Raw genomic sequence first — 21,690 nt, forward strand, 5'->3', positions numbered from 1 at the left:
GGAGGCAGGGACTGAGCTGCCAACATGCCACCAGTGTAATGCTTCCAGACACTCTCTCTAAGTGGTGCATATAGACATTGTGTACTTAGTTCTGTACTTACCCTGGACCCCATCTCCCCAGGAGGACCCAACGGACCTGCAGGACCACGGTCACCCTGGGAAACACAAGCACAGGAGAAGGATCGTTAACCGCTGTGCCACCACCGACCTGCACCTCCATACATCCAAACATCAAACCTATCGGCTCCACAGGACATCAGGTAATATGAGAGCCTCCAGAACACAGTACAGGCTAGAGTGAGAGCTGTAAATATCACAGAGTGGGCATTTAAAGTGGATACTAATGTCTGTCTATAGTAAAATCCCCCCACTCACACTATGTAACAGGACTGGCCAGCTTGTTACAGTAAAACTCTGAAAGTTGTGGATGGATGAGCCTGACTGGGTCTCTCCTCTAGTATTCAACAGCCTGACTGGGTCTCTCCTCTAGTCTCTAACAGCCTGACTGGGTCTCTCCTCTAGTATCTAACAGCCTGACTGGGTCTCTCTAGTATCTAACAGTCTGACTAGGTCTCTCCTCTAATATCTAACAGTCTGACTGGATCTCTGCTCTGGTATCTAACAGTCTGACTGGGTCTCTCCTCTAGTCTCTAACAGTCTGACTGGGTCTCTCCTGTAGTATCTAACAGTCTGACTAGGTCTCTCCTCTAGTATCTAACAGTCTGACTGGGTCTCTACTCTAGTATCTAACAGTCTGACTAGGTCTCTCCTCTAGTCTCTAACAGTCTGACTGGGTCTCTCCTCTAGTCTCTAACAGTCTGACTGGGTCTCTCCTCTAGTCTCTAACAGTCTGACTGAGTCTCTCCTCTAGTATCTAACAGCCTGACTGGGTCTCTCCTCTAGTCTCTAACAGTCTGACTGGGGCTCTCCTCTAGTCTCTAACAGTCTGACTGGGTCTCTCCTCTAGTCTCTAACAGTCTGACTGGGTCTCTCCTCTAGTATATAACAGTCTGACTAGGTCTCTCCTCTAGTATCTAACAGTCTGACTGGGTCTCTCCTCTAGTCTCTAACAGTCTGACTGGGTCTCTCCTCTAGTATCTAACAGCCTGACTGGGTCTCTCCTCTAGTATCTAACAGTCTGACTAGGTCTCTCCTCTAGTATCTAACAGTCTGACTGGGTCTCTCCTCTAGTCTCCAACAGTCTGACTGGGTCTCTCCTCTAGTGTCTAACAGCCTGACTGGGTCTCTCTTCTAGTATCTAACAGCCTGACTGGGTCTCTCCTCTAGTATCTAACTGTCTGACTGGGTCTCTCCTCTAGTATCTAACAGTCTGACTGGGTCTCTCCTCTAGTATCTAACAGTCTGACTGGGTCTCTCCTCTAGTATCTAACCGTCTGACTGGGTCTCTCCTCTAGTATCTAACAGTCTGACTGGGTCTCTCCTCTAGTATCTTACAGCCTGACTGGGTCTCTCCTCTAGTCTCTAACAGTCTGACTGGGTCTCTCCTCTAGTCTCTAACAGCCTGACTGGGTCTCTCCTCTAGTATCTAACAGTCTGACTGGGTCTCTCCTCTAGTATCTAACAGTCTGACTGGGTCTCTCCTCTAGTATCTAACAGTCTGACTAGGTCTCTCATCTAGTATCTAACAGTCTGACTGGGTGTCTCCTCTAGTCTCTAACAGTCTGACTGGGTTTCTCCTCTAGTATCTAACAGTCTGACTAGGTCTCTCCTCTAGTATCTAACAGTCTGACTGGGTCTCTCCTCTAGTCTCTAACAGTCTGACTGGGTCTCTCCTCTAGTCTCTAACAGTTTGACTGGGTCTCTCCTCTAGTCTCTAACAGCCTGACTGGGTCTCTCCTCTAGTCTCTAACAGTCTGACTGGGTCTCTCCTCTAGTATCTAACAGCCTGACTGGGTCTCTCCTCTAGTCTCTAACAGTCTGACTGGGTCTCTCCTCTAGTCTCTAACAGCCTGACTGGGTCTCTCCTCTACAGTCTGACTGGGTCTCTCCTCTAGTATCTAACAGCCTGACTGGGTCTCTCCTCTAGTATCTAACAGCCTGACTGGGTCCCTCCTCTAGTATCCAACAGTCTGACTAGGTCTCTCCTCTACTCTCTAACAGTCTGACTGGGTCTCTCCTCTAGTATCTAACAGCCTGACTGGGTCTATCCTCTAGTATCTAACAGCCTGACTGGGTCTCTCCTCTAGTATCTAACAGTCTGACTGGGTCTCTCCTCTAGTATCTAACAGTCTGACTGGGTCTCTCCTCTAGTATCTAACAGCCTGACTGGGTCTCTCCTCTAGTCTCTAACAGTCTGACTGGGTCTCTCCTCTAGTCTCTAACAGTCTGACTGGGGCTCTCCTCTAGTCTCTAACAGTCTGACTGGGTCTCTCCTCTAGTCTCTAACAGTCTGACTGGGTCCCTCCTCTAGTATCTAACAGTCTGAATAGGTCTCTCCTCTAGTATCTAACAGTCTGACTGGGTCTCTCCTCTAGTATCTAACAGCCTGACTGGGTCTCTCCTCTAGTATCTAACAGCCTGACTGGGTCTCTCCTCTAGTATCTAACAGTCTGACTGGGTCTCTCCTCTAGTCTCTAACAGTCTGACTGGGTCTCTCCTCTAGTATCTGACTGGGTCTCTCCTCTAGTATCTAACAGCCTGACTGGGTCTCTCCTCTAGTCTCTAACAGTCTGACTGGGTCTCTCCTCTAGTATCTAACAGCCTGACTGGGTCTCTCCTCTAGTCTCTAACAGTCTGACTGGGTCTCTCCTCTAGTCTCTAACAGCCTGACTGGGTCTCTCCTCTAGTATCTAACTGTCTGACTGGGTCTCTCCTCGAGTATCTAACAGTCTGACTGGGTCTCTCCTCTAGTATCTAACAGTCTGACTGGGTCTCTCCTCTAGTATCTAACAGTCTGACTGGGTCTCTCCTCTAGTATCTGACTGGGTCTCTCCTCTAGTATCTGACTGGGTCTCTCCTCTAGTATCTGACTGGGTCTCTCCTCTAGTATCTGACTGGGTCTCTCCTCTAGTCTCTGACTAGGTCTCTCCTCTAGTATCTGACTGGGTCTCTCCTCTAGTATCTGACTGGGTCTCTCCTCTAGTATCTGACTGGGTCTCTCCTCTAGTATCTGACTGGGTCTCTCCTCTAGTATCTGACTAGGTCTCTCCTCTAGTATCTGACTGGGTCTCTCCTCTAGTCTCTAACAGTCTGACTGGGTCTCTCCTCTAGTATCTGACTAGGTCTCTCCTCTAGTATCTGACTGGGTCTCTCCTCTAGTCTCTAACAGTCTGACTGGGTCTCTCCTCTAGTATCTGACTAGGTCTCTCCTCTAGTATCTGACTGGGTCTCTCCTCTAGTCTCTAACAGTCTGACTAGGTTTCTCCTCTGGTATCTGACTGGGTCTCTCCTCTAGTATCTGACTGGGTCTCTCCTCTAGTCTCTAACAGTCTGACTGGGTCTCTCCTCTAGTATCTGACTAGGTCTCTCCTCTAGTATCTGACTGGGTCTCTCCTCTAGTCTCTAACAGCCTGACTGGGTCTCTCCTCTGGTCTCTAACAGTCTGACTGGGTCTCTCCTCTAGTATCTAACAGCCTGACTGGGTCTCTCCTCTAGTATCTAACAGTCTAACTGGGTCTCTCCTCTAGTATCTAACAGTCTGACTGGGTCTCTCCTCTAGTATCTAACAGTCTGACTGGGTCTCTCCTCTAGTCTCTAACAGTTTGACTGGGTCTCTCCTCTAGTCTCTAACAGCCTGACTGGGTCTCTCCTCTAGTCTCTAACAGTCTGACTGGGTCTCTCCTCTAGTATCTAACAGCCTGACTGGGTCTCTCCTCTAGTCTCTAACAGTCTGACTGGGTCTCTCCTCTAGTCTCTAACAGCCTGACTGGGTCTCTCCTCTAGTATCTAACTGTCTGACTGGGTCTCTCCTCTAGTATCTAACAGTCTGACTGGGTCTCTCCTCTAGTCTCTAACAGCCTGACTGGGTCTCTCCTCTACAGTCTGACTGGGTCTCTCCTCTAGTATCTAACAGCCTGACTGGGTCTCTCCTCTAGTATCTAACAGCCTGACTGGGTCCCTCCTCTAGTATCTAACAGTCTGACTAGGTCTCTCCTCTACTCTCTAACAGTCTGACTGGGTCTCTCCTCTAGTATCTAACAGCCTGACTGGGTCTATCCTCTAGTATCTAACAGCCTGACTGGGTCTCTCCTCTAGTATCTAACAGTCTGACTGGGTCTCTCCTCTAGTCTCTAACAGTCTGACTGGGGCTCTCCTCTAGTCTCTAACAGTCTGACTGGGTCTCTCCTCTAGTCTCTAACAGTCTGACTGGGTCCCTCCTCTAGTATCTAACAGTCTGACTAGGTCTCTCCTCTAGTATCTAACAGTCTGACTGGGTCTCTCCTCTAGTCTCTAACAGTCTGACTGGGTCTCTCCTCTAGTATCTAACAGCCTGACTGGGTCTCTCCTCTAGTCTCTAACAGTCTGACTGGGTCTCTCCTCTAGTATCTAACAGCCTGACTGGGTCTCTCCTCTAGTATCTAACAGCCTGACTGGGTCTCTCCTCTAGTCTCTAACAGTCTGACTGGGTCTCTCCTCTAGTATCTAACAGCCTGACTGGGTCTCTCCTCTAGTCTCTAACAGTCTGACTGGGTCTCTCCTCTAGTCTCTAACAGCCTGACTGGGTCTCTCCTCTAGTATCTAACTGTCTGACTGGGTCTCTCCTCGAGTATCTAACAGTCTGACTGGGTCTCTCCTCTAGTATCTAACAGTCTGACTGGGTCTCTCCTCTAGTATCTGACTGGGTCTCTCCTCTAGTATCTGACTGGGTCTCTCCTCTAGTATCTGACTGGGTCTCTCCTCTAGTCTCTAACAGTCTGACTAGGTCTCTCCTCTGGTATCTGACTGGGTCTCTCCTCTAGTATCTGACTGGGTCTCTCCTCTAGTCTCTAACAGTCTGACTGGGTCTCTCCTCTAGTATCTGACTAGGTCTCTCCTCTAGTATCTGACTGGGTCTCTCCTCTAGTCTCTAACAGCCTGACTGGGTCTCTCCTCTGGTCTCTAACAGTCTGACTGGGTCTCTCCTCTAGTATCTAACAGCCTGACTGGGTTTCTCCTCTAGTATCTAACAGTCTGACTGGGTCTCTCCTCTAGTATCTAACAGTCTGACTGGGTCTCTCCTCTAGTATCTAACAGTCTGACTGGGTCTCTCATCTAGTCTCTAACAGTCTGCCTGGGTCTCTCCTCAAGTCTCTAACAGTCTGACTGGGTCTCTCCTCTAGTATCTAACAGCCTGACTGGGTCTCTCCTCTAGTATCTAACAGCCTGACTGGGTCTCTCCTCTAGTCTCTAACAGTATGACTGGGTCTCTCCTCTAGTCTCTAACAGTCTGACTGGGGCTCTCCTCTAGTATCTAACAGTCTGACTGGGTCTCTCCTCTAGTATCTAACAGTCTGACTAGGTCTCTCCTCTAGTATCTAACTGTCTGACTGGGTCTCTCCTCTAGTCTCTAACAGTCTGACTGGGTCTCTCCTTTAGTATCTAACAGTCTGACTGGGTCTCTCCTCTAGTCTCTAACAGTCTGTATCATTTATATTTGAATCCACATTTCTCCTGTCTTGACTGTACAAGCACTGATACACTATTCCAAAGTAAGCAGCCTACAGTACTTAAAAACAAAGAATGGATTTGAAAAATCTGTCTAAATCAAAGTGCATAATTGGATGAAATGTATTTAATCTGAAAGGAATTCACTGGCTGACAGGGTACGGCTGGTTCTGGTGCTGACAGATACAATGTAAGTCATAAGGAGGGGCAACGACGGTGTAGGTCTGTCTGAGAGAGAGAGAGAGAGAGAGAGAGAGAGAGAGAGAGAGAGAGAGAGAGAGAGAGTGTGTGTGTGAGAGAGAGAGAGAGAGAGAGAGAGAGAGAGAGAGAGAGAGAGAGAGAGAGAAAGGGAAAGAGAGAGTTGTAGGTCTGTCTGAGAGGGCAAGCATTTTAGAGCAATGTTCTGACAGAGAGAAGGTGTTTCTGGGTAGGCTAGGGAGCTGGACCGGGGCATCCAGCTGAGCGCCTGTCAATAATCAGCAGTCTGGACCTCAGTAAAGTAATTTAAGTCAACAGTCAGGGAGCAGCAGGGGAAGCTGAGTTCTGACAGTTGAGGGATGAAGAGTGATGATTGGGGTTTTGTGTTGTCATAAGCACAGGAACTAGTTGGGAAACATCCCAGAGGGGTCTCTCTATCCTCATACAGCATGGAGACTTAAAATGACTTACATATTTAAGGAGCATGACCCAGATGAGTGTGTGTGGTGTGTGTGTATTTGCTTTCTTTGCCACAAAGTTGAAAAGATCATTTTACATTTCAAGTTACATTTCAATGTGTGAGACTGAGATGCAGGGTTGGTTGAGTGAAGTCTAAGGAGACAGTGGGAACACAGTAATTACAGGGTGATGTTTATGATATGGATGTGAGGGTGGTCAGTGTTTGTCTAAGTCTAAGTCTGTCTGTCTTTCTGCCTGTCTGCCTGTCTGCCTGGCCCTCAGCGTCTGGCTAATCCACTCAAAGCCTAATGGCAGAATAAACACCCCTCTACCTTTTCACCAGGATCTCCAGCTCCCCCTGACGTACCGATCAGGCCTGCTGGACCCTGCAGATGGGAGAGAGATGAAATGGAAAGAGATGCGATAGAAAGAGATGAGAGAGATGGGAGAGAGGACAGATATAGAAAGAGAAGAGAGAGAGAGAGGGAGAAAGGGGGAGAGGAGAGAGAGAGCGAGAGAGAGTGAGAGCGAGAGAGAGAGAGCAAGAGAAAGAGATGAGAGAGATGGGAGAGATAGAAAGAGAAGAGAGCGAGGGGGTGGGAGAAAGGGGAGAGGAGAGAGGGTGAGAGTGAGAGAAAGAGAGAGAGAAAGAGTGAGAGAAAGAGAGAGAGAGAGAGAGAGAGAGAGAGAGAGAAAGAGAAGAGAGAGAGGGAGAAAGGGGAGAGTGAGAGAAAGAGTGAGTGAGAGCGAGAGAGTGAGAGAAAGAGCATACACACGTCAGGGTAAAGTACGTCTATGAGGGGAGACATGATCCCCACCCATCAGACGGTTCTTTTCAACCTGTTTTGACAGCAGGAATGCAGGGGGTCATAGAAGACTGTGCATTGGTGATGTAAGGATGGGGTAAGTAGTGGCATCACATGCTTTATAAAGGAAATTACATGAAGGAACCATGAAGGAACCATGAAGGAACCAAGGGGAAATTCCCTCAATGAAAGTTGAGCACCTTAAACTGAACAATGTAATTATTACATGCAATGTTTCATGTTACTAAAAAAGTAATGAGGCAATGAAATGTATGTCAAAATGCTAATTTCGTGTTGTATGAACAAGGCAATGAAAACATACATTCCTTTCCCCCTTATTCACAAGCCTTAGTCCTGGGCTATTTACTGCTGTAGGTAACGAAATGAGGTCACACATGGTATAGTATTTGGGGGCCATATTCAGCGTGTGTGTCTCTCATTTCATTAACTATAGTATATGTTTTGTCCAGCAGCAGTACGGGACCTTTGTTTGCTTCCTATACAGTACACTCTAGTATCCATGTACAGTATTTACCTTACTGTTGTGTGTTATCCCAACCAATCCTGTGTAAATACTGATGAATCCATCCATTTATCCTGGGCTGATTCTATTTTGTACATGTTTTTATTGAACCTTTATTTAAACAGGCTATCAATGAAGAAAATAGTACTATTTACATTGACTGCTTGGCAAGAGGCAAAAGGCCTCCTGTGGGGACGGGCTGGGATAAAAAATACAAGAAACATTTCAGACAAAACAGACAGAAGACACTGGCAACAGCACAAATACAACAGTGGATGTGTGTGAAGTAAAACAACATGCTTCCTTACAAAACACAACACAAACTAGAGACATCAGATGACAACTAGAGACAACTACATATCTCAACAACCTGTTTATCTATATGTAAATTGGCTTGGAGGGAATTCCAAGACCAGGGGGCTGAGTAATGAAAGGTCATTTTTTCATGCTCGGTTCTATTTTTCGGGACTCTTAGCAAACAATGTAATTGTACACAGTGTTCTGCCACCCAGCTCTGTGTAGCAGGCCTGCGGCAGCAGAGTTCTAGTCCAGCTGGATGAGCGATCTAACATCCCACTGACCTTCACCAGACACTTGTGGACCTCTTGCTAACGAAGAGAACACTGGCTAATGTAAATATCATAAAAATCATGGAGAAAAATCCCTTCCAGATCAGTCATCTGGATAAAGGGCTGAGGTTTGGCCCAGCGCCAGAGTCTATGGCGAGGAGAGGAGCAGCGTCTCTTGACCCCAGTGCATCCTGAAAAGGGTAGTTAGAGGCTGGTGAAAACATGTCCCTAGTTTGCTAAACCCAGTGTATGTATTTCAGTCTTATAAAAAGATGTATTTAACCATTGTACAAGAGATGTACTGTACTTAGATGTGTTATGTGTTTTGGTGGCTACATTTCTTGTCTCTTTCTTCACAGTATATTTTCTATCTTTCCCCATCATGGCTTAGTTACTCAACAAGGGGTGTGTTTGACAGACACAGGCCACATCTGGAGCATATTAGCGGTAGACTGAAGAACTCAAGTCTGAGAGGAGGGCTGTATAGAGTGGGAATGGGGACAGACAGAGAGGATGGCTGTATAGAGTGGGAATGGGGTCAGACAGAGAGGAGGGTTGTATAGAGTGGGGATGGGGACAGATAGAGAGGAGGCTGCATAGAGTGGGAATGGGGACAGACAGAGAGGATGGCTGTATAGAATGGGAATGGGGACAGACAGAGAGGAGGGTTGTATAGAGTGGGAATGGGGACAGACAGAGAGGAGGGTTGTATAGAGTGGGGATGGGGACAGATAGAGAGGAGGCTGTATAGAGTGGGGATGGGGACAGACAGAGAGGATGGCTGTATAGAATGGGAATGGGGTCAGACAGAGAGGATGGCTGTATAGAGTGGGAATGGGGTCAGACAGAGAGGAGGGCTGTATAGAGTGGGAATGGGGTCAGACAGAGAGGATAGCTGTATAGAGTGGGAATGGGGTCAGACAGAGAGGATGGCTGTATAGAGTGGGAATGGGGACAGACAGAGAGGAGGGCTGTATAGAGTGGGGATGGGGACAGACCGAGAGGATGGCTGTATAGAGTGGGAATGGGGACAGACAGAGAGGAGGCTGTATAGAGTGGGAATGGGGTCAGACAGAGAGGATGGCTGTATAGAGTGGGAATGGGGACAGACAGAGAGGAGAGCTGTATAGAGTGGAGATGGGGACAGACAGAGAGGATGGCTGTATAGAGTGGGAATGGGGTCAGACAGAGAGGAGGGCTGTATAGAGTGGGAATGGGGTCAGACAGAGAGGATAGCTGTATAGAGTGGGAATGGGGTCAGACAGAGAGGATGGCTGTATAGAGTGGGAATGGGGACAGACAGAGAGGAGGGCTGTATAGAGTGGGGATGGGGACAGACCGAGAGGATGGCTGTATAGAGTGGGAATGGGGACAGACAGAGAGGAGGCTGTATAGAGTGGGAATGGGGTCAGACAGAGAGGATGGCTGTATAGAGTGGGAATGGGGACAGACAGAGAGGAGAGCTGTATAGAGTGGAGATGGGGACAGACAGAGAGGATGGCTGTATAGAGTGGGAATGGGGACAGACAGAGAGGAGGCTGTATAGAGTGGGAATGGGGTCAGACAGAGAGGATGGCTGTATAGAGTGGGAATGGGGACAGACAGAGAGGAGGGCTGTATAGAGTGGGGATGGGGACAGACAGAGAGGATGGCTGTATAGAGTGGGAATGGGGACAGACAGAGAGGAGGCTGTATAGAGTGGGAATGGGGACAGACAGAGAGGAGGCTGTATAGAGTGGGAATGGGGACAGACAGACAGGAGGGCTGTATAGACTGGGGATGGGGACAGACAGAGAGGAGGGCTGTGTAGACTGGGAATGGGGACAGACAGAGAGGAGGGCTGCATAGAGTGGGAATGGGGACAGACAGAGAGGAGGGTTGTATAGAGTGGGAATGGGGACAGACAGAGAGGAGGGTTGTATAGAGTGGGAATGGGGACAGACAGAGAGGAGGGCTGCATAGAGTAGAAATGTGGACAGACAGAGAGGAGGGCAGTATAGAGTGGGAATGGGGACAGACGGAGAGGAGGGTTGTATAGAGTGGGAATGGGGACAGACAGAGAGGAGGGATGTATAGAGTGGGAATGGGGACAGACAGAGAGGAGGGTTGTATAGAGTAGGAATGGGGACAGACAGAGAGGAGGGTTGTATAGAGAGGGAATGGGGACAGACAGAGAGGAGGGCTGCATAGAGTAGAAATGGGGACAGACGGAGAGGAGGGCTGCATAGAGTGGGAATGGGGCGTGACAGAGTGGAGGGCTGCATAGAGTAGAAATGGGGATAGACGGAGAGGAAGGCTGTATAGAGTGGGAATGGGGACAGACGGAGAGACGCTGTATAGAGTGGGAATGGGGACAGACAGAGAGGAGGCTGTATAGAGCGGGGATGGGGACAGACAGAGAGGATGGCTGTATAGAGTGGGAATGGGGACAGACAGAGAGGAGGGTTGTATAGAGTGGGAATGGGGACAGACAGAGAGGATGGCTGTATAGAGTGGGAATGGGGACAGACAGAGAGGAGGGTTGTATAGAGTGGGAATGGGGACAGACAGAGAGGAGGGCTGCATAGAGTAGAAATGGGGACAGACGGAGAGGAGGGCTGCATGGAGTGGGAATGGGGCGTGACAGAGAGGAGGGCTGCATAGAGTAGAAATGGGGATAGACGGAGAGGAAGGCTGTATAGAGTGGGAATGGGGACAGACGGAGAGACGCTGTATAGAGTGGGAATGGGGACAGACAGAGAGGAGGCTGTATAGAGCGGGGATGGGGACAGACAGAGAGGAGGCTGTATAGAGTGGGGATGGGGACAGACAGAGAGGAGGCTGTATAGAGTTGAAATGGGGACAGACAGAGAGGAGGCTGTATAGAGCGGGGATGGGGACAGACAGAGAGGAGGGTTGTATAGAATGGGGATGGGGACAGACAGAGAGGAGGCTGTATAGAGTGGGGATGGGGACAGACAGAGAGGAGGCAGTATAGAGTGGGGATGGGGACAGACAGAGAGGAGGCTGTATAGAGTGGGAATGGGGACAGATAGAGAGGAGGCTGTATAGAGTGGGGATGGGGACAGACAGAGAGGAGGCTGTATAGAGTGGGGATGGGGACAGACAGAGAGGAGGCTGTATAGAGTGGGAATGGGGACAGACAGAGAGGAGGCTGTATAGAATGGGAATGGGGACAGACAGAGAGGAGGCTGTATAGAATGGGAATGGGGACAGACAGAGAGGAGGCTGTATAGAGTGGGGATGGGGACAGACAGAGAGGAGGCTGTATAGAGTGGGGATGGGGACAGACAGAGAGGAGGCTGTATAGAGTGGGAATGGGGACAGACAGAGAGGAGGCTGTATAGAGTGGGAATGGGGACAGACAGAGAGGAGGCTGTATAGAGTGGGAATGGGGACAGACAGAGAGGAGGCTGTATAGAGTGGGGATGGGGACAGACAGACAGGAGGCTGTATAGAGTGGGGATGGGGACAGACAGAGAGGAGGCTGTATAGAGTGGGAATGGGGACAGACAGAGAGGAGGCTGTATAGAGTGGGAATGGGGACAGACAGAGAGGAGGCTGTATAGAGTGGGAATGGGGACAGACAGAGAGGAGGCTGTATAGAGTGGGAATGGGGACAGACAGAGAGGAGGCTGTATAGAGTATAAACAACATCTACATTCCTGTCTGTTCTAATCTATATAATAAACAACATCTACATTCCTGTCTGTTCTAATCTATATAATAAACAACATCTACATTCCTGTCTGCTCTAATCTATATAATAAACAACATCTACATTCCTGTCTGCTCTAATCTATATAATAAACAACATCTACATTCCTGTCTGCTCTAATCTATATAATAAACAACATCTACATTCCTGTCTGCTCTAATCTATATAATAAACAACATCTACATTCCTGTCTGTTCTAATCTATATAATAAACAACATCTACATTCCTGTCTGTTCTAATCTATATAATAAACAACATCTACATTCCTGTCTGTTCTAATCTATATAATAAACAACATCTACATTCCTGTCTGTTCTAATCTATATAATAAACAACATCTACATTCCTGTCTGTTCTAATCTATATAATAAACAACATCTACATTCCTGTCTGTTCTAATCTATATAATAAACAACATCTACATTCCTGTCTGTTCTAATCTATATAATAAACAACATCTACATTCCTGTCTGCTCTAATCTATATAATAAACAACATCTACATTCCTGTCTGCTCTAATCTATATAATAAACAACATCTACATTCCTGTCTGTTCTAATCTATATAATAAACAACATCTACATTCCTGTCTGTTCTAATCTATATAATAAACAACATCTACATTCCTGTCTGCTCTAATCTATATAATAAACAACATCTACATTCCTGTCTGTTCTAATCTATATAATAAACAACATCTACATTCCTGTCTGCTCTAATCTATATAATAAACAACATCTACATTCCTGTCTGTTCTAATCTATATAATAAACAACATCTACATTCCTGCCTGTTCTAATCTATATAATAAACAACATCTACATTCCTGTCTGTTCTAATCTATATAATAAACAACATCTACATTCCTGTCTGCTCTAATCTATATAATAAACAACATCTACATTCCTGTCTGCTCTAATCTATATAATAAACAACATCTACATTCCTGTCTGTTCTAATCTATATAATAAACAACATCTACATTCCTGTCTGTTCTAATCTATATAATAAACAACATCTACATTCCTGCCTGTTCTAATCTATATAATAAACAACATCTACATTCCTGTCTGTTCTACAGTACATAAAGCCAGTTTATGAAAACACAGTAGCCAACCGCAAAAAGCATATCCACAAGATGGTATAAGCCTTAGCATAGCCCCAGGCATGCAGGCAGCTAAGATTTGCAGTTGGACTGTAGTGGCTGTGAGTCGAGACAGAGGCAGGTAGCTGAGAGTCATGGGAACACTAGTGACTCCCGATGCACACAAAACACCTTAAATGTGGCATGAAGTGGGACAACGTGGTGTCCTGTATCATTTAACAGTAGGAAACTAGGCTTTGGAGAGTTTTAGAGCTCCATCTGCAGCGATCTGCTTTCTCAGGTGTGTGTGTGTGTCTGCAGCGATCTGCTTTATCAGGTGTGTGTGTGTGTGTGTGTGTCTGCAGCGATCTGCTTTCTCAGGTGTGTGTGTGTGTCTGCAGCGATCTGCTTTTTCAGGTGTGTGTGTGTGTGTCTGCAGCGATCTGCTTTCTCAGGCGTGTGTGTGTGTGTGTGTGTGTCTGCAGCGATCTGCTTTCTCAGGTGTGTGTGTGTGTCTGCAGCGATCTGCTTTCTCAGGCATGTGTGTCTGCAGTGATCTGCTTTCTCAGGTGTGTGTGTGTGTGTCTGCAGTGATCTGCTTTTTCAGGTGTGTGTGTGTGTGTCTGCAGTGATCTGCTTTCTCAGGCATGTGTGTCTGCAGTGATCTGCTTTCTCAGGCATGTGTGTCTGCAGCGATCTGCTTTCTCAGGTGTGTGTGTGTGTCTGCAGCGATCTGCTTTCTCAGGCATGTGTGTCTGCAGTGATCTGCTTTCTCAGGTGTGTGTGTGTGTGTCTGCAGTGATCTGCTTTTTCAGGTGTGTGTGTGTGTGTCTGCAGCGATCTGCTTTCTCAGGCATGTGTGTCTGCAGTGATCTGCTTTCTCAGGTGTGTGTGTGTGTGTCTGCAGTGATCTGCTTTCTCAGGTGTGTGTGTGTGTCTGCAACAATCTGCTTTCTCAGGTGTGTGTGTGTCTGCAGCGATATACTTTCTCAGGTGTGTGTGTGTCTGCAGCGATCTGCTTTCTCAGGTGTGTGTGTGTGTCTGCAGCGATCTGCTTTCTCAGGTGTGTGTGTGTGTCTGCAGCGATCTGTTTTCTCAAGTGTGTGTGTCTGCAGCGATCTGATTTCTCAGGTGTGTGTGTCTGCAGTGATCTGCTTTCTCAGGTGTGTGTTTGTCTGCAGTGATCTGCTTTCTCGGGTGTGTGTGTGTGTGTGTGTCTGCAGCGATCTGCTTTCTCAGGTTTGTGTGTGTGTGTCTGCAGCGATCTGCTTTCTCAGGTGTGTGTGTGTGTCTGAAGCGATCTGCTTTCTCAGGTGTGTGTGTGTGTCTGCAGTGATCTGCTTTCTCAGGTGTGTGTGTCTGCAGCGATCTGCTTTCTCAGGTTTGTGTGTGTGTGTCTGCAGTGATCTGCTTTCTCAGGTGTGTGTGTATGTGTGTCTGCAGTGATCTGCTTTCTCAGGTGTGTGTGTGTGTCTGCAGCGATCTGCTTTCTCAGGTGTGTGTGTGTGTGTCTGCAGCGATCTGCTTTCACAGGTGTGTGTGTGTGTGTCTGCAGCCATCTGCTTTCTCAGGTGTGTGTGTGTGTGTCTGCAGCGATCTGCTTTCTCAGGTGTGTGTGTGTGCAGTGATCTGCTTTCTCAGGTGTGTGTGTGTCTGCAGCGATCTGCTTTCTCAGATTTGTGTGTGTCTGCACAATCTGCTTTCTCAGGTGTGTGTGTGTCTGCACAATCTGCTTTCTCAGGTGTGTGTGTGTCTGCAGCGATCTGCTTTCTCAGGTGTGTGTGTGTGTGTGTGTGTGTGTGTGTGTGTGTGTGTGTGCAGCGTTCTGCTTTCTCAGGTGTGTGTGTGTGTGTGTGTAGCAATCTGCTTTCTCAGGTGTGTGTGTGTCTGCAGTGATCTGCTTTCTCAGGTGTGTGTGTGTGTGTCTGCAGCGATCTGCTTTCTCAGGTGTGTGTGTGTGTGTGTGTGTGTGTCTGCAGCGATCTGCTTTCTCAGGTGTGTGTGTGTCTGCAGCGATCTGCTTTCTCAGGTGTGTGTGTGTATGTCTGCAGTGATCTGCTTTCTCAGGTGCGCGTGTGTGTGTGTGTGTCTGCAGTGATCTGCTTTCTCAGGTGTGTGTGTGTGTCTGCAGCGATCTGCTTTCTCAGGTGTGTGTGTGTGTGTGTAGCAATCTGCTTTCTCAGGTGTGTGTGTGTCTGCAGTGATCTGCTTTCTCAGGTGTGTGTGTGTGTGTCTGCAGCGATCTGCTTTCTCAGGTGTGTGTGTGTGTGTGTTTGTGTGTGTGTGTGTAGCAATCTGCTTTCTCAGGTGTGTGTGTATCTGCAGCCATCTGCTTTCTCAGGTGTGTGTGTCTGTAGCAATCTGCCTTCTCAGATGTGTGTGTGTATACAGCGGTCTGCTTTCTCAGGTGTGTGTGTGTATACAGCGGTCTTCTTTCTCAGGTGTGTTTGTGTATACAGCGATATGCTTTCTCAGGTTTGTGTGTGTATGCAGCGGTCTGCTTTCTCAGGTGTGTGTGTGTGTGTATACAGCGATATGCTTTCTCAGGTGTGTGTGTGTATACAAAGATATGCTTTCTCAGGTGTGTGTGTATCTGCAGTGATATGCTTTCTCAGGTGTGTGTGTGTGTATACAGCAGTCTGCCTTCTCAGCCCTGGGTCAGACTGAGTGGAGGTTACAAGAAGAGCAGAACAGTCAGGAAGTGAGACTGATATCACCATAGTAAGTACTGTAGAAGAGAATTAAGATATTCTCTCTGTTGTCATATGCTACTAGTCTCTCGCTCTTCCTCTCTCCATCTCTCTCTTCGGCCCAGGTGAACCTGAGTATCGTGTGTTTCAGAGCAAACCGCAGACCTGTTAATGCCCTCAGCAGCGATTCAATTTAGAGGCATTTTTTTATTTTTTTTTATTGTGGGTCACCCTATAATGGAACACTTGACGGGCCAATCTAATTTGGCCCCAAAAAATACAGCTGATCATATTATAAAAACTCCCAGTAAATGATTGGTTCAAATGCTTTACTGGCAACATGTTGCATTAAGTGCTCTCTAGGTGACACAACAAAGCCTTAGAGAACACATTGAACACGTTCAGCCAGGAACCTCCTGACCAGGGCTAACCTGCAGTTAGCCAACCCATCGGCAGTCTCTCTCAGACCCTCCAGATTAGATTTATTTGGAAAGTGATGTAATGACGTTCATTAGAGGCTCCATGTGTTTCCAAGCTGAGGTCTTTTTGTTTTAACATGGCATTGGCTTCAAAGGGGTCCTAGCTAGATACAGTCTGTGGTAAATGGTTAATCCCTTTCATGTGTGCTCTCCTACGCAACACAGAGGTTGTGTCCCAAATGGCACCACATTCCCTATATAGTGCCCATAGGGCAATGGTCTAAATTAGTGTACTATGTAGTAAATAGGGAGCCATTTGGAAGTCCTATTCAGTGGCTGTGGCTTCCACAGCGCACACAATGCAAATACTAGCATTAAGGGACCTGACGAACACAGAGAGGCATAAGGCATTGAGATGTGACATGCATGAGAGGGTTGTGTGTGGATTTCTAGCATGGGAAAACATGTTGCTGCTTTTGTGTTGGGTGTCAAATGACTATATGGACCAAAAAACAACAAAGACAGACTTTTGAAACGTTGCAGTTTTGCAGTTAATTAGACCAATCCAAAGTAATAGTAGTATTCTACAGATGTTTTAGAAAACTAGTCGGGCCACTGATGTTGTTCCAGTACTAGTAGAGCCATGACTTGTTATTGATGAATGAACATAGATGATCATAGATCATTCTCATCTGGATCGTCATTGTTTATTTTCTTGAGTATTTCTACTGTAGAGATGTGCGGTATGTACAGTGGGGAGAACAAGTATTTGATACACTGCCGATTTTGCAGGTTTTCCTACTTACAAAGCATGTAGAGGTCTGTAATTTTTTATCATAGGTACACTTCAACTGTGAGAGACGGATCCAGAAAATCACATTGTAATCAATTAGCATTTTATTGCATAACATAAGTATTTGATACATCAGAAAAGCAGAACTTAATATTTGGTACAGAAACCTTTGTTTGCAATTACAGAGATCATACGTTTCCTGTAGTTCTTGACCAGGTTTGCACACACTGCAGCAGGGATTTTGGCCCACTCCTCCATACAGACCTTCTCCAGATCCTTCAGGTTTTGGGGCTGTCGCTGGGCAATACGGACTTTCAGCTCCCTCCAAAGATTTTCTATTGGGTTCAGGTCTGGAGACTGGGTAGGCCACTCCAGGACCTTGAGATGCTTCTTACGGAGCCACTCCTTAGTTTCCCTGGCTCTGTGTTTCGGGTCGTTGTCATGCTGGAAGACCCATCTTCAATGCTCTTACTGAGGCGAGGAGGTTGTTTGCCAAGATCTCGCGATACATGGCCCCATCCATCCTCCCCTCAAGTCGTCCTGTCCCCTTTGCAGAAAAGCTTCCCCAAAGAATGATGTTTCCACCTCCATGCTTCACGGTTGGTGTTCTTGGGGTTGTACTCATCCTTCTTCTTCCTCCAAACACGGCGAGTGGAGTTTAGACCAAAAAGCCCTACTTTTGTCTCATCAGACCACATGACCTTCTCCCATTCCTCTTTGAGACTGTGGTCCCAGCTCTCTTCAGGTCATTGAGCAGGTCCTGCCGTGTAGTTCTGGGCTGATCCCTCACCTTCCTCATGATCATTGATGCCCCATGAGGTGAGATCTTGCATGGAGCCCCAGACCGAGGGTGATTGACCGGCATCTTGAACTTCTTCCATTTTCTAATAATTGCGCCAACAGTTGTTGCCTTTCCTCCAAGCTGCTTGCTTATTGTCCTGTAGCCCATCCCAGCCTTGTGCAGGTCTACAATTTTACCCCTGATGTCCTTACACAGCTCTCTGGTCTTGGCCATTGTGGAGAGGTTGGAGTTTGTTTGATTGAGTGTGTAGACAGGTGTCTTTTATACAGGTAATGAGTGGAGAACAGGAGGAATTCTTAAAGAAAAATTCTTACTGGTTGGTAGGTGATCAAATACTTATGTCATGCAATAAAATGCAAATGAATTACTTAAAAATCATACAATGTGATTTTCTGAATGTTTGTTTTAGATTCCGTCTCTCACAGTTGAAGTGTACCTATGATAAAAATTACAGACATCTACATGCTTTGTAAGTAGGAAAATAGGCAAAATCGGCAGTGTATCAAATACTTGTTCTCCCCACTGTATGTTTCTAAGGGCAATAACAAGAGTTCAGTTATGCAGTTAGTTTCCTTCAAGAGGCGTTTTTTAAATTTACACAAAAAAAAGAAAAATTGTCCCTGGCACAAACAAACGAACGCAAACTCAAAATGAGGTAACTTCCAGAAAACGTCATTCACTGGAGATCCTTATGCTGCCAATTTCTGTATAAAACACACGTTTATTGCTAGAGAAATACCTTCCTACCCCTCTTCCTCCTCCACCTCTCTACCCCTCCTCCTCCTCCACCTCCCTATCCCCTTCTCCTCCTCCACAACCCTACCCTTCCTCCTCCACCTCCCTACCCATCCTCCTCCACCTCCCTACCCCTCCACCTCCCTACCCCTCCTCCACTTCCCTACCCCTCCTCCACCTCCCTACCCCTCCTCCACTTCCCTACCCCTCCTCCACCTCCCTACCCCTCCACCTCCCTACCCCTCCTCCACCTCCCTAACCCTCCTCTACCTCCCTACCCCTCCACCTCCCTACCCCTCTTTGCCTCATCACCTCCTCCTCTATCCTTTTCGTCCTCCCTCCCCATACTAAACCACATAAAGACCCTTACATCTCCATCACTGCACTCAGACTAATGAAAACCAACCACTCTGCATCTTTAGGTCTGAGAAAAGCACTATAAACATTCTACGTATGAGTACTCTGCTTTGAGACTCTTCCTATACGAGAGCAGCAGGAAGTAGAGACTTAATAACTTATCCCAGTCAGTCGCTGTACTGCACTAAGAAGTGGTTAATCACTGACATTGATTTCATGCATAGTCAGCAAAAACCACCAGACTCACTTGCGGTCCATTTTTTCCAATGCCGCCAAGGTCCCCCGTCTCCCCCTGAAAACCAGATCAAAACAAAACATTAGTACATTTTCTTCCTGTGTGTTAAGATGTTAAGATCCAGCCGATGGTCGCTCAGTCACATGATCAACAGCTTGAACACACAGGGTTTTAAATAAACAAATGATTAAAAAGCACACATGGAAATGCTCTTGATTTCTTCTGTTTCTGTTTATTTCCCTCCTGCGGGTTTCCATTATGCTCTATAACAGTCCAGGGAGAATTCCTTCTCTTTGTTAATAAGGCTTAATCCATTTATGACACAACCACCTCCCCTTGAACTAACACAAGTACCCAACTCATTCACAAATACAGGGACTCTGACTTGCATGGCATTCAGAGGAACACACTAAAGTGTAATCCACACTAATAAACATCTGCCACATTGTGCAGCAGTAATAGTGAAGGCACAAGGCCTTGCACTGGGTTCACACCAGTTAACTCTAATGAAGTAACGTGAAGAACACGTCAGGAATTCTGCTCTTTGTTTTAAAGAGAAAAACCAAAACAAGAAAACTAAGACCTCAAAAGTGGTAAGCGGGCCATGTCGATTAGATAGTACACTACATGACCAAAAGAATGTGGACACCTGCTCGTTGAACATCTCATTCCAAAACCATGGGCATTAATATGGATTTGGTCCCCCCTTTGCTGCCATAACAGCCTCCACTCTTCTGGGAAGGAGTTCCACTAGACGCTGGAACATTGCTGCGGGGACTTGCATCTATTCAGCCACAAGAGCATTAGTGAGGTCGGGCATTGATATTGGCCGATTAGGCCTGGCTCGGAGTCGGCGTTCCAATACATTCCAAAGGTGTTCGACGGTGTTAAGGTCAGGGCTCTGTGCAGGCCAGTCAAGTTCTTTCACACCGATCTCGACAAACCATTTCTGTATGGACCTCGCTTTGTGCACAGGGGCATTGTCATGCTGAAAGAGGAAAGGGCCTTCCCAAACTGTTGCCACGTCATTGTATTGATATTGCATCATTGGAACTAAGGGGCCTAGCCCAAACCATGAAAAACAGCCCCATACCATTATTCCATCTCCACCAAACTTTACATCAACACCATGAATTCGGGCAGGTAGCGTTCTCCTGGCATCCGCCAAACCCAGATTCGTCCGTCGGACTGCCAGATGGTAAAGCATGATTCATCACTCCAGAGAACGTGTTTCCACCTCTCCAGAGTCCAATGGCGGTAAGCTTTACACCACTGTAGCGAACGCTTGGCATTGCACATGGTGATGTTAGGCGCCCGGAGAACAGTGGGTTAACTGCCTTGCTGAGGAACAGAACAACAGACAAGGCAGCCTTTCCTTTCCCCTGTGAGCGGCTGCTCTGCCATGGAAACCCATTTCATGAATCTCCCAACGAACAGTTCTTATGCTAACGTTGTTTCCAGAGGCAGTTTGGAACTCGGTAGAGAGTGTTGTAACCAAGGACAGGCGATTTTTACACGGCAAGCGCATCAGCACTCGGCGGTCCCGTTCTGTGAGCTTGTGTGGCCTACAACTTCGCGGCGGAGCTGTGGTTGCTCCTAGACGTTTCCACTTCACAATAACATCACATTTGACAAACTGACTTGTTGGAAAGGTGGCATCCTATGACAGTGCCACGTCGAAAGTCACTGAGCACTTCAGTAAGCCCATTCTACTGCCAATGTTTGTCTATGGAGATTGCATTGAAATAGCCAAACCCACTCATTTGAAGGGGTGTCCACATACTTTTGTAGATTTAATGTAAGTTTTCATTCCTACTGCCCTGGTTATATTGCTCACTGTTCTGGAATTATTCTGGACAGTTAGCTTATGATTAGACACAACACCAAAGGAAAGAGATGGTTACACACACACTTAACCATATCTGCAAATGGACCTGATCGACTGACACTGTGTTAGTTGTTTTTCTAAACAGTCCAATACAACATGCGTACAGTATGCACGCTGATAGTAACTTCTTACCTTCAGTCCCTCAGGTCCAGGTTCCCCTATGTAGCCTTTCCTTCCAACTCTCCCCTGTAGAGAAACACACACACACACACACACACACACACACACACACACACACACACACACACACACACACACACACACACACACACACACACACACACACACATACACACACACACACATTACAGGATGCATCAGCTTTTCATGTTTTATCACATCTCATCTGTGTTACTTCATGATGAAACACCTGGAGACACTTACAGTGGTGCCAGGGCCGCCAAGTGGGCCAAGGTGTCCCTCATCACCCTGAAAATACACAGTAAAACAGGTCAACACAGTGCAATGCATCATATACAGCTGGATTTGGGGACCAGGACCAGGTAACATCACTGGGCACTGGCAGTAACACTAGCTGAGCAACATCCCATCTCACCTTATGCACAGATCTACTAATGTGAAAGCCACAGGGGGCCTGTGTGTGTGTGTGTGTGTGTGTGTGTGTGTGTGTGTGTGTGTGTGTGTGTGTGTGTGTGTGTGTGTGTGTGTGTGTGTGTGTGTGTGTGTGTGTGTGTGTGTGTGTGTGTGTACTCTCATCGATCACTGTGTTCTTCCGAGCAGAGTGACCTGGATGTTTCTCTCTATGTCCACACTGCCTGAAGGAGAGCTTGATGATTCCAATGATTAGC

General features: G+C 47.0%; 1 protein-coding gene across 5 annotated transcripts in view; it reads right to left on the minus strand.

Annotated features, from left to right (window-relative positions):
* Positions 1-21,690, minus strand: part of col24a1 (collagen type XXIV alpha 1) — a 226,054-nt gene that overhangs the window by 97,974 nt on the left and 106,390 nt on the right. For all 5 annotated transcript variants that reach the window (XR_016496353.1, XM_036978599.2, XM_090236176.1 and 2 more), the window contains 5 exons: positions 21,266-21,310; positions 21,014-21,067; positions 19,006-19,050; positions 6,594-6,647; positions 102-155 (listed from right to left, as the gene is read on the minus strand). Coding sequence is in view for 4 of the 5 variants with exons in the window: in XM_036978599.2 (XP_036834494.2) it covers positions 102-155; positions 6,594-6,647; positions 19,006-19,050; positions 21,014-21,067; positions 21,266-21,310 (252 nt within the window). In the remaining variant the exon portion in view is untranslated. The remainder of the gene's footprint in view (positions 1-101; positions 156-6,593; positions 6,648-19,005; positions 19,051-21,013; positions 21,068-21,265; positions 21,311-21,690) is intronic.

This window comes from Oncorhynchus mykiss, chromosome 5 (genome assembly GCF_057628025.1).
Source record: "Oncorhynchus mykiss isolate SJ-2025 chromosome 5, ASM5762802v1, whole genome shotgun sequence".
Lineage (NCBI taxonomy): Eukaryota > Metazoa > Chordata > Actinopteri > Salmoniformes > Salmonidae > Oncorhynchus > Oncorhynchus mykiss.